Below are 12,801 nucleotides of genomic sequence, written 5' to 3'. Positions count from 1 at the left end.
CATTGCAGATTTATATAGCGTTTATTGTAATAGGCCACTCTGATAAGCCTTAGACTGTATAGTCACATTACCATTGGATAATAATATTGCACAGTAATAATTGGACACCCTTTTAAGGGCCTTTTAGTAGCTGATATTAATATATGGGTGGTGGCAGTAATTACTACCGTATAGTCTGGGTAAAGGGGCACAGCTGGAGAATCTGTGTCAGCCTTTCCCAGGAGTGTCTGTGAAGTTGAATAAATACTTATCTCAAAGTGTGTGTGTGTGTTGTGTCAGCTACTTGGCAGGGACACGAAGCACTGGTTGGACAGAAAGGATACTGGAGGTTCTAGCTTGTCCAGTTAGGCTGAGACCTGGACCCTATAGCTGTGCCAGTGGGGAGTCTTATTGGGGACCTGGTGAGCAAGGGAGCAGCCAGCCCCAGACTGACTGTGATCTCTGTGTGCACTTAAGGGAAATTGTACTTTACTATATGTTTTAGTTATCATTTCCTCTTCTAGGAGACAACATCCCTGGTGTTAGTGGTGAGGATTGAGGCACTTTGATTGCTGGGCCAGGGAACGGTCATCACATTGAACATCACAATCAGTGCTAATTATGGAATGTGGGGAACTGAAAGATTGTAGGGTTGTCAGTATGATATTGAAAATCACAATCAATGTTAATTATGGAATGTGGGGAGCTGAATGATCCTAGGGTTGTCAGTATGATATTGAATATCACAATGTTAATTATGGAATGTGGGGAGCTGAAAGATCCTAGGGTTGTCAGTATGATATTGAACATTACAATCAATGTTAATTATGGAATGTGGGGAGCTGAAAGATCCTAGGGTTGTCAGCATGATATTGAATATTACAATCAATGTTAATTATGGAATGTGGGAAACTGAAAGATCCCAGGGTTGGCAGTATGATATTGAATATCACAATCAATGTTAATTATGGAATGTGGGGAGCTGAAAGATCCTAGGGTTGTCAGTATGATATTGAATATTACAATCAATGTTAATTATGGAATGTGGGGAGCTGAAAGATCTCAGGGTTGGCAGTATGATATTGAATATCACAATCAATGTTAATTATGGAATGTGGGGAGCTGAAAGATCCTAGGGTTGTCAGTATGATATTGAACATCACAATCAATGTTAATTATGGAATGTGGGGAACTGATAGATCCTAGGGTTGTCAGTATGATATTGGATATCACAATCAATGTTAATTATGGAATGTGGGGAGCTGAAAGATCCTACGGTTGTCAGTATGATATTGAACATATCTCCATCCATAGCTGGATTTCAGTGGTTTGTTTCAAATTACTTTGACTGACATAATCAAATAATATTTGGATGCATTTACATGATATTAACGGATCTGGCATTTAGCAAAAGTCCTTTCATCCCCTTTTTTTTTTTTTTGAATGCTGCGGTGGTACGGCGGTAGCATTGTTACCTCACAGCAAGAGGTTCTCCCGTTCGATTCTCGGCTTGGCTTGGGAGTGCCTTCTGTGTGGAGTCTGCATGTCCTCCCCGTGGTTGGGTAGCATTCAAAAGACATGCATGTCTAAATGGGCGCGCCTTCGAGCTGACACCTCAGCGTTTTGTAAAAATCTACTGCCAATCATTAGCGGACCAGAGTTCCGCTGTGGTGACCCCTTACCGGGAAAAAGCTGAAAGACAAACAATAACAACTTTCAACTCCTTTTTTTAATTTTGTGTACCTTCATCTCTCTCTTTTTTTTTTTTTTTGTGACTTTTTTTTTTGTGACTTTTTTTGTCCTGGAATTTGAAGAGTTTTAAAAAGGACACTATAGTGGGTAGAACATTGGCACATGTATTCCCTAGTTAGAGCAGCCAATCTACATGCACATTTCATTACAGGCTGACAATCAGTTAATCCACTAGAACACAATGTCCTTTATCACTGACCAATCACAATATTTTGTTGTGATAGTCAGGTGCCAAACAAGGTGTTGAGAGGGTTTGGATAAGAGATGTGTTTTTCCATGTTTGCTACTGTGTTCAATAATCACATTCATTTCCAAGAGGGGGGATCTTCTAAGACCATTTGCTCCATGATGAATAAAGACAATGTCAGAACTTGCCTTAGTCCTTTTTCAACTGGTGGAGATGTCACTAACTTTGGTCCTACACAGCTTTTTCACAAGCTCCTGAAAACTTCCACTGATGTATGTGCCTTTATTGTACAGTGAATTACCAGTTACTGGAATGCTTTTGGTTTTGTTAGGTCAGAATTTTTGCTTTAAGTGCCTTCCAGTCTGGCTTGGTTTTATATTAACCCTAGATATTTTGTTATGGGCTCTCCCCTCTGCTATGATATGGTGAATCAATGTTTAATTTGCATTGATCACTGGGATGTCTGTATAATATCTTATGTCTATGAAGTTCTGATTTTATTAAGCGTACAACTTTTTAGATATAGCTATTTTTGTGGTTAGAGCCTTCAGAATATTTGAATATGTACTGGAAGGTGTGTGCACATATGTTCATTGTGTAGGGCTGTTCCTGACAGTTTAGTTTCAATATTTTTGAATATCACTACATCTCTTTTGAAAATTAGCTTATGATATGTCTGTTTTCAGTCAAAAGTATGATCCTTTCTATGTAGAAATATGACTTAGATAAATGTGTACTGCCAATCAGCAGTGAACTTTGCCACTGTTAAGGAGCCAATAAAGTGGTAAGTACTTGTAATAAGATTTCTTTTTAAATAAATGATGTGTGCAGTCTCTTACCTGTTTACAGCTACCATATAGGAAAATACAAGGTACTGATATTAATCAAAGATTTAAAATGCAAGGTGGAAAGGCAGCCGAAGATGTAGATATTACAGTGTGCAATTATGTGTTACGGGGCAGGAAGATATGAAAGGGAAGACAACTGAAATACTATAGGTTTAAGAGGAGAACCTTTGCAATACAATCTTGCAGTGATCAAATATGTTGAGTGGGAGGGAATTCTACAGTCAAATTTGCATAAAGGCAGACAAATGAAGAGCCAATAGGTGTGAGAAACAGGAAAAACTGGAGATATTCACAGAAAAGTTTTTCCGGGCAGCTCTGATAAGAAAACCTTACTGCTTACAATAAATGCAAATGTTCGGCTCCTCCCACAAATATGTAACAGTCTCTCTGGTCAGACAGAAAGAAACACAAGGTTTGCATTCTGGTCCTAACCTAGAACTTTCAAAACTCCAAGAAGTAATATTTAAAGAAAAATAATTATGCAATAAAAGAAGAAGAAAAAAAATAAAAACAAGGAAACAATGCATGTATAAAATCTATAAATCAGAAACTTAGAATCACTCAAAGAACAGCCTTTCTGGTAGCTCTCAGAAGAAGAACGGTTGCACTATACCTTCCACTGAATCACAGAATACTACAGGATATGATCTGTTTCACAGAATACTACAGCATATGCACTCCTGTTTCACAGAATGCTAGGATATGCTATAGGATCAACTGATATTGCCAACATCCTGGCAGATAGGTTCAGTGCTAACTTTAACCCCTCCCCCCTCATCCCCTAAAGGGCCCATCTCTATACCGGAAGAATGCAAAGTTGCTGTAATCACGGCTGCACAGGTAAAAAACACACTCTCCAAAGCCAAGAACACAGCATCCATGGGACCTGACAACATCCCAGGCTGCGTTCTACACAAACTACAGAACGAACTGGCACCTCACCTAAGTACCATGTTCAATCATAGCCTCACCCCAGGCTTTGTGCCCACTGAATGGCACACAGCAACGGTTTTCCCACTCCACAAGGGGAGAGCCACCACGGACCCTGGGAACTACTGCCCCATTAGCCTGACGAGCCTCATCTGCAAGGCTCTGGAACCTATCATCATGGAACTTATAAACAATGACATTGGCACTCTCCAAACTCTGGACCCTACTCAGTTCAGGTTTGTAAAAGGCAGATCATGTCTCCTAAACCTGATAGACTTCTTTGAAGCGGTCACCAAAGCCGTAGATGAGGGTAAGGTGGTTTACACAGCCTCTCTAGATCTTGCCAAGGCTTTTGACACCATCCCCTACTCTGGAATTATAGATAAACTCACTAAACTAGGTATAAATCCCTATGTCACAAGATGGGTTGCCAACTGGCTCACTGACAGAACCCACACTGTGAAAGTAGCAGACTCCAAATCCAACTTCAGACCAGTGACAAGTGGGGTACCACAGGGTTCAGTCCTGGGTCCTCTCCTGTTTGGTATCTACTTCTCTGAAGTACAGGCTAACACAGAGGGTCTTTGGTTAATGAAGTTCACAAATGACTGCAAACTAGGAGCCATAATCAAAACTCCTAACAATGTGGACATCCTACAAAAGGGCCTCACTGAGACAGATACCTGGTGTAAAAGCCACGGCCTCAAGCTCAATGCCAAAAAGTGCATTGTCATCCCTTTTGGTAAAAACTCAGTACCCATGAACTACCACATAGGCGGTAATATACTTAACACCGAAAGTGTGATAAGAGACATTGGGACACAGGTGGACAGTAGTCTCTCCTTTGATAATCACATTGCCACAGTAGTCATGAAATCCTTCTACATGGTACTCCTCATCATAAAAGGTTTCTCATCCAGGAAAAAAGAGGTCATTGTTCCCCTCTACTCATCACTCATTAGACCCATTATATAGTACAATGCCCCTTTTGGTATGTACCTCACAAGACATCTACAACAACTGGAAAGGCTGCAGAAATACCTCGCAAAGAGGATTACTGACCTCAAACAGATGCCCTACGCAGACCGTCTCAAAAAACTCCAGCTTTACTCCATTGCATATCGCCTACTCAGAGGCAATCTCTGCCTAACATACAAAGCTATGTCAAACCCAGAGCTGTTGGACATGCTCCACTTAAAAAAATCCCAATCCCTCTGAGCTACACGCTCTAGGGACCTAAACCTTGTCACCACAATAAACAGAACATGCTGGAGGGATAGATTCCTGTCCCAGAGAGTTCTCATACTCTGGAACAAACTACCTAAATATATCAAACAAAGCTCCTCATTAGCACTCTTCAAGAAAAATCTTGATGACTGGATGGGAGATAGGAAATTCACCCCAGGGATCACTTCTGTGGCTCTGCTCAACAGGGCCACAGGAAAATAATTTTCTTGGGTGGAGAAAGCCAGGGTACCGTTTGGCTAGGCTTATATAGGCCCTAGGGCCAATAGCCTAGTACCTACCTATGAACCTGTTTCACAGAATGCTACAGGATATGCACTCCTGTTTTACAGAATGCTAGGATATGCACTCCTGTTTTACAGAATGCTCGGATATGCACTCCTGTTTCACAGAATACTACAGGATATGCACTCCTGTTTCACAGAATGCTAGGATATGCACTCCTGTTATACAAAATGCTACAGCATATGCATTCCTGTTTCACAGAATGCTACAGGATATGCACTCTTGTTTTACAGAATGCTATAGGATATGCACTGTTTCACAGAATGCTACAGCATACGCACTCCCTGTTTCACCGAATGCTAAAGCATATGCACTTCTGTTTCACAGAATGCTAGGATATGCACTCATGTTTTACAGAATGCTAGGATATACACTCCTGTTTCACAGAATACTACAGGATATGCATTCCTGTTTCACAGAATGCTACAGGATATGCACTCCTGTTTCACAAAATGCTAGGATATGCACTTCTGTTTCACAGAATGCTACAGCATATGCACTCCTGTTTTACAGAATGCTAGGATATACACTCCTGTTTCACAGAATACTACAGGATATGCACTCCTGTTTTACAGAATGCTAAGATATGTACTCCTGTTTCACAGAATACCACAGGATATGCACTACTGTTTTACAGAATGCTAGGATATGCACTCCTGTTTCACAGAATGCTACAGCACATTCACTCCTGTTTCATGGAATGCTGCTCTGTACCATCTCCTTTTCACATAATGCTGCACCACACCTTTTCCTGTTGGAAAATGCTGCTAATCCCTTCCCCATGCCACACGGTGTTGCACCATCCTTCCTCTGTATTACAGAATGGTACAACATCCATTCCCTGTGTCACAGAATGCTGCATCATACCCTCCCTCACCTGTTGTAAAATGCTACAAAAGCCCTTTCCATCTTGTACAGTGCTGCACCATACATTCTCTTATTATCACGTCAGTCGCCCTGCTAGACAGGGTTCCAGGGAAGTAAATAGTGTGGGAAGAAATAGCCAGGAAATTGTTATGGCTAGGCTTGTATAGGCCCTAGAGCCAATAGCTTAGTACCAACCTATGAACCTATTATAAAGTGTACCAAACCCCCTTCCCTATGACACAGTGTCCTGTACCATTCCATTCCCCTGTATCACAGAATGGTGTATCATACCTTCATCTGTGTCACAGAGTGCTGCACTAACATACCATTGTGTCGCAGAAAGCTGCACTGTACTTTCACCTGAGTGACAGAATGCTGCACTATACCTACCCCATTTGACAGAATGCTGCACTACACCTTACCCATATCATTAAATGGTGTACCATACCTTCCCTTGTGCAACAAAGTGCTGCACTGTACTTTCACCTGAGTGACAGACTGCTACACTATACCTTCCCCACATCACAGAATGCTGTGGTACACTTTTCCCATATCACAGAATGCTGCACTATACCTTCCCTGTGTCACAGAATGGTGCACCATACCTTCCTCTGTGTCACAGACTGCTGCACCATACCTTCTCTTGTGTCATGGAGTGCTGCACCATGCTTTCCCTTGACTGACAGAATGCTACACTATACCTTCCCTGTGTCACAGAATGGTGCACCATACCTTCCTCTGTGTCACAGACTGCTGCACCATACCTTCTCTTGTGTCATGGAGTGCTGCACTATGCTTTCCCTTGACTGACAGAATGCTACACTATATCTTCCCTGTGTCACAGAATGGTGCGCCATATCTTCCCTTGTACCACAGAGTGCTGCACTATACCTTCCCTGTATTACAGAATGCTGCACTATACCTTCCCTGTATTACAGAATGCTGCACTATACCTTCCCTGTATTACAGAATGCTGCACTATACCTTCCCTGTATTACAGAATGCTGCACTATACCTTCCCTGTATTACAGAATGCTGCACTATACCTTCCCTGTATCACAGAATGCTGCACTATATCCTCCGTGTTTCACAGAATGGTCTACCATTCCTTGCATTGTTTCACAGAGTGCTGCATTGCACTTTCACCTGATGACAGAATGCAACATTATACATATCCCATATCCCAGAATGGTGCACGATGCCTTCATCTGTGTTACAGAGTGCTGCACCATACCTTCTCTTCTGCCACTGAGTGCTGCACTATACCTTCCCTGTGACCAAATGTTGCATTGCATTTACCCCATGTCCCAAAATGTTGCACTATACACCTTTTCCATGCCACAGAATGCTGCACTATACCTTCCATATATCCCAGAATGTTACATCATATCATATCCCATGTCAAACAGCACTGCACTATATGACAGGTCTAGCCCTGTTCTTGTTGCTTCTCAACTGCTTCCCAGATCCAGTTCCTGTACTTGAGCTGTTGATGATGTTGCGTAATATTATGCACAGGCCATGGTTCTGAGCACATTGCTCCATAACATTTACATATGTCTGTCAGTATATGGCCTAGTATAATCAATAACACTAGTAAAATCATTAAATTATTTGCTTTAGATTTAATGTTTCAGTACCTTCCTTAATGGAGAAGTCTGACTGGGTCAATCAGTTATTAGGATATAGCTAGATTTTAGAAAATCCTTTGACACTATACCACATAGTAAACTATTGCCAATTTGAAGGTTATGGAGGCTTGAATAAGTCAAATCTCAAACTCATCAATGGACTGAAGACAGAATGTGAGAACATAATAGGAGGCTTTCTTCTGTGAGATAGCAAGAGGTTTGATCTCCGGTCACAACTCTGTAATTTATATATACCTGATATTTTCAAGAGGATATGCATGAAATTGACATTTGTTGATAAAATTGAAAAAGGGGGAACTATAGATGATGCCAAAGAAGTCCTACAGAAAGATGTAATTAAATTGGTGTGGTGGATGGTCATGTGAGAACTGGGTTTTAATGGCACAACATGCAAGTTGGTGCAATTTGTAAAAGTAACTCAAGGACATCTTGTAGACACACTAATGGGGCACTTTAAAGTATGGAAGAGAAGCTCTGGATCTGAATCATGATACCCCATAAGTCAAGCAGGGCCACCAGAATAATGGCATCTGTAGGGTCTACTGCAAGGAAAGCAGACTCTGCAGAATCTATCATTAAGCTTTCCATGTATAAAACATTTATAAAACTGTAGTTAGTTTACTTTAATGTCAAAAAGTGTTCCAAGGTGAGCTACAAAAACAGATATTACAGATTACTGGTTTAAATTATACAGACACATCGATGAGTTATAGTCACACTGAATGAAGCAAACAACAATAACAAAAAATATAAATAAACAAAGAAGATACATTGATTAAGATTCCCGAATCCTTGCACCTGGCTCTTGCTCCATACATCATTTTTATACCAGGTGTATGAAGTGCTGTGGAGAATCTCAATTCAGAGACACCATTTCACCCTTGCCTTCATACACCTCTGTTGCTACTACACCAAAATATCCATCACTACAAGTGATAGATACAGCCATGTGATAGTCCTGACTGGTATTCTTGTCGCAGGTAATGGAATACATAAACACATGCACATTCATGCACAAAAACTGTTACACAAGTGTTTCAACAGAAATCCACTTCCCAAATTTCAAATCACCCAGAGTCCCCTGATCATTCTGCAAATACTGGCAACATGGGACAGACATTCACAAACTTAGTCTCCCCCACATAACACTAGCAATGACTGTGTCATGCAGCCCCTTTTCTGTCTTGTAACTCATACATTCAACCAAGTAAAGTAACCCCTACCTATCTATCCCCTTTTTGGAGGGTATGTGATTTTCTTCCAATAAAGCTGTCTCATCACTTGCTGGGTTTAGTGCTGGCAAAAAAGAGTGCACAACTACCTTCCCCCTAAACAAAGTGTGAAAATAACTGCCTCTAATGGAGGCTCCATGATCAGTCTTTTTTTGCCTATGCCTTGAGCTGTCTATTTCACGTGTCAGTAATCATTATACATTGCCACATCTGATTCACCTACTCTTCAGTCTTTCAGCCCAGGTATGCCACTCTAGACACCTGCTATACTACATATCAGTGCTAATGAAGACACATAGTTACCCACTTAATTTAATGTACCTGCTTTGCATTGCAGAATCTAGTTTAGCTTTCTCCACCAAGCACTTACTCACAACAATACTGCTACTAGTTAATACTTTACTATCCTCTTTTTGTAGCCCAACCAATCTCCACCAGAGAAAGCTAGGTGGATATATTTTTAACTGTCAGGTAAAAAGGTACATTGAGGGATGACAAGAAGAAGTATTTTAATGAGAGAGTGGTGAGTTTATGGTATGAGGTATCACTAGAAGCTATTAGCGCCACCTCTACTGAATGATTTAAACAGGCTTGGGTAGGCAGACATACATCTGTGGAAGGGGGACAGTTACATAGGGAGTGGCTGCATTGACTGAGTTATTGCACCTCTAGTCCTTTTCAATGCCTCATTCATATGATTATATTACTGCAGTTTTACAGTTCTGTGTAAAAATATAATGACAGACCGGGGACACTCACAGACCCAGCTGCCCTTATACAAGGAAATATATTGCATTAACAGGTGTCTGCTGTTGCCTGCTATATAATTATAAAAGCACCACTGTCTTTGTATAAGGAGAAGTCCATGTTTAACAGGCATACTCTGTTACTGCATTATGTATTTGAGTTGGTCTTGGCATAAACTTAAACACTCCATATTTTATTAGCAAGCCAGCTAATCAAATATCTCTGTTTTTGATGTACTGGTAAATTTGTTTACAGGCATACAATGTATGTTTGGTGAGTAATAATTATTCATTCATCTAGTCAGTCACATAGCAGCTTTATATTTAACTAATGTTATAATGTGAGTTCACATACAACAACATATCTCATTAGTTTCTTCGAAACTTGCTCAGAGACATAAAGGGTGTAGTAGAATAGTGGCCATTCATTCATCCAGTCACATAGCAGAATAATAGTCATATGATTTCACTGACAACACAGTGTGAATGAACAGAGTTTGTAACATCACCACCGTAGAAGTCTGCTTATTGTAATAAATACATTTGCAACATTAATAAAGGAACGTCTGGAAAAATCAAATGATGCTAGTGATACTCTGCTATATGCAACAGCTTTGTAACATTTAGCACTGCAATACACACACAGACACACACAGACACACACACACACACACACACACACACACACACACACACACACACACACACACACACACACACACACATACAATTCATACCTGTAATTCTTACATATTGCAGTTATTAAAACACAAGCTGAAGACTCTGAGGTTGTATTGCAAATTAAATATTTGTGCCAAACACAGTACCACATAGTACCAATGTCTACCAATGTCTAAGCACAGTTAGCCATCAGCAGCTTAGAAAGCACAGGAGATGGGACTAAGCAGCATATACTGCCTTTTGCTTTTTTTGGTCACACTGGCGTACCCCACACTAACCTGAAAAGGATATCTCTGAAGTGCACTCTCATTGCATATTTATTTTTGAACAATATCAGCTCATACAGAAAAATGTTATGTAATTCAGTCTGATTTTAAAATTCACTGGGCAACTTCAGGCATTCTACTTGACATGTTTGATTATACGGCATGCATTAATCCGAATCCTGTGAAAAAGTTCATTAAAAATAATTGTATAAGAGGTGGCACAGTATACATTATCTCATTGCTACATTACTTCGTAGATAAGGCCCATAGATCCACCGTCCCTGATTACTAATATGCTCTTGTTTTCCTCCTTATTGACTCACACCAAGCTTGTCTACATAAGTCCTTCTTCACATCGTGTGCATTTGTCCCCTTGTACACATGCTTCAACACATTAATGATGTGCAGCAATTTCATTTACTGTACACACACTCGCATCTTTAGGAGTTAACTGCTGATATTTTAAACATCTTAACTGAGTAGTCTCTGCGATACATGAATGCCTTATCCCATTTCTCCTCATGTCTGCCTCTTCACACAAAAATAACATGCTCACAAATATCAGGCTAACTCAGATTTCTTAAATAATTTCAAGGATGCAATCTCCATTAGCATACTAAGTACTTAGAACAGTGTTGTGCTCTTACAGTTACTAGTTAATGCTAAGACTTTAAGGTATGGCTTAAGCTGTCAATAGTGTTATAAAGTAGAAAGGCACTCTGTAAGTTGCTGCCTCACTCTACAGACAGTACGATCCCACAGTGGCAGAGCATTTTAGCAAGTCTTACACAATTACATTTATGTGTTAGCTGTAAAATGACTGGGGTCCAGCTGAACATTTCCACACAACAAAATGCAATGGCTAGTCCATTGAATACTGTACCTCTTTATGTCTCCTTTCTTCTTCCATTGTTGAGTACTCACACAAATTATGGTTAGCCAAGCAAACACAGCACAGACACTCTGCATGTTCCTTGCAGTAAAACTCCAATAACTTGATGTGATCCTGGCACTTTCTCTCCTGTAGGTCCTTGAGGGGGTCTGTACGTAGGTGGTCTTTAAATACTGGATTGTTCAAGTGTGGTTTTATGTGAGTTTGGCAGTAAGAGGCAATACAGGTCAAACAGGTCTCTTCGGCTTTGTATGCCTGGCAAATGTCACATGGGATTTCGCCAGGTTGAAGCATATTACCTTCCAGCTCTGTATTTCCTCTAAGCCTGGTTAGAATATTCTGAAGGCTAGTACTTTTGTTAATATTTGGTTTCTCTGGAAAAGAATACCTACACTGGGGACATCTGAAAAAACCAGTTTCATCTACCTGTCTCCATGCCTTCGCTAAGCAGTCCTGGCAGTAACTGTGTCCGCATGGAGTTGTTACTGGATTTTCAAATGTTTGCAGGCATACAGGACAAGTCAGATCTTGTGCCAGTTGCCATAAAGTGGAAGCTTCTGCAGCCATTGTAATGATAAATGTACATGAAAGCAGAAAACAAAAGCACTAAAGCAGTGGTGTACAGTGATCAAAGTTCAAATGATTATAGAGTGAAAACAAGGAAACAATCGAAGGATATTGGATAAATGGTATTTGTTTTTTGTTTCTTGTAAAAGTTGCAGGACTGCAGTGATGGTATCAGATTTCCCAGAATGACAAATGCGGAAATACCAGATTTACTTGTCATTTCTTGAGAAATGACACACCTCTCAGTTTTAAAGGAAACAATATAAAATATGGAAATGATATTGAACATGCACAACAGAAACTCACTTGTGTTTAAACAAGATCTGATTAAGACACAGTTTTAATCTCATGGGACATGAAAGGAAAGTGCTGGCTTTCTGATGAACTTAATGCTATTTATGTAACGTAAAGGTTTGGTCTGTCACTAAAACTAATCTCCTGTTTTCCTACCCAAATATCCATTTGTACTTATACTCCAGTTCATATCTACTCCTTTCCAAGCAATCTAGTCTTATGCTGACTACTCTAAACTAACAAATATCCTTTACTACCTCCTGGGGATGTCTCATCTTTTTCCAATTCTGTTAAAACAGTACAAACTGACCACTTATACCTTCTCTATGTGCATTCCTACTAAATTTATTAAACCTTTTCTTTTTACTTATGCTTTGG

At 40.2% G+C, this 12,801-nt stretch overlaps 1 protein-coding gene across 1 annotated transcript in view; it reads right to left on the bottom strand.

The window, feature by feature from the left end:
* LOC122799194 (E3 ubiquitin/ISG15 ligase TRIM25-like) overlaps positions 1 to 12,296 on the bottom strand; it is a 200,017-nt gene extending 187,721 nt beyond the window's left edge. The window contains exon 1 of the mRNA XM_044068097.1: positions 11,554 to 12,296. Within this exon, the coding sequence (XP_043924032.1) occupies positions 11,554 to 12,129 (576 nt within the window). The 5' untranslated portion in view covers positions 12,130 to 12,296. The remainder of the gene's footprint in view (positions 1 to 11,553) is intronic.
* Positions 12,297 to 12,801: the final 505 nt, after the last annotated feature.

The sequence above is a fragment of the Protopterus annectens genome, chromosome 4.part0, assembly GCF_019279795.1.
Source record: "Protopterus annectens isolate FY-2018-M chromosome 4.part0, PAN1.0, whole genome shotgun sequence".
NCBI classification, from domain to species: Eukaryota; Metazoa; Chordata; order Ceratodontiformes; family Protopteridae; genus Protopterus; species Protopterus annectens.
The sequence above is the reverse complement of the archived record's forward strand: the minus strand, read 5'-3'. Positions and strand labels throughout refer to the sequence as shown.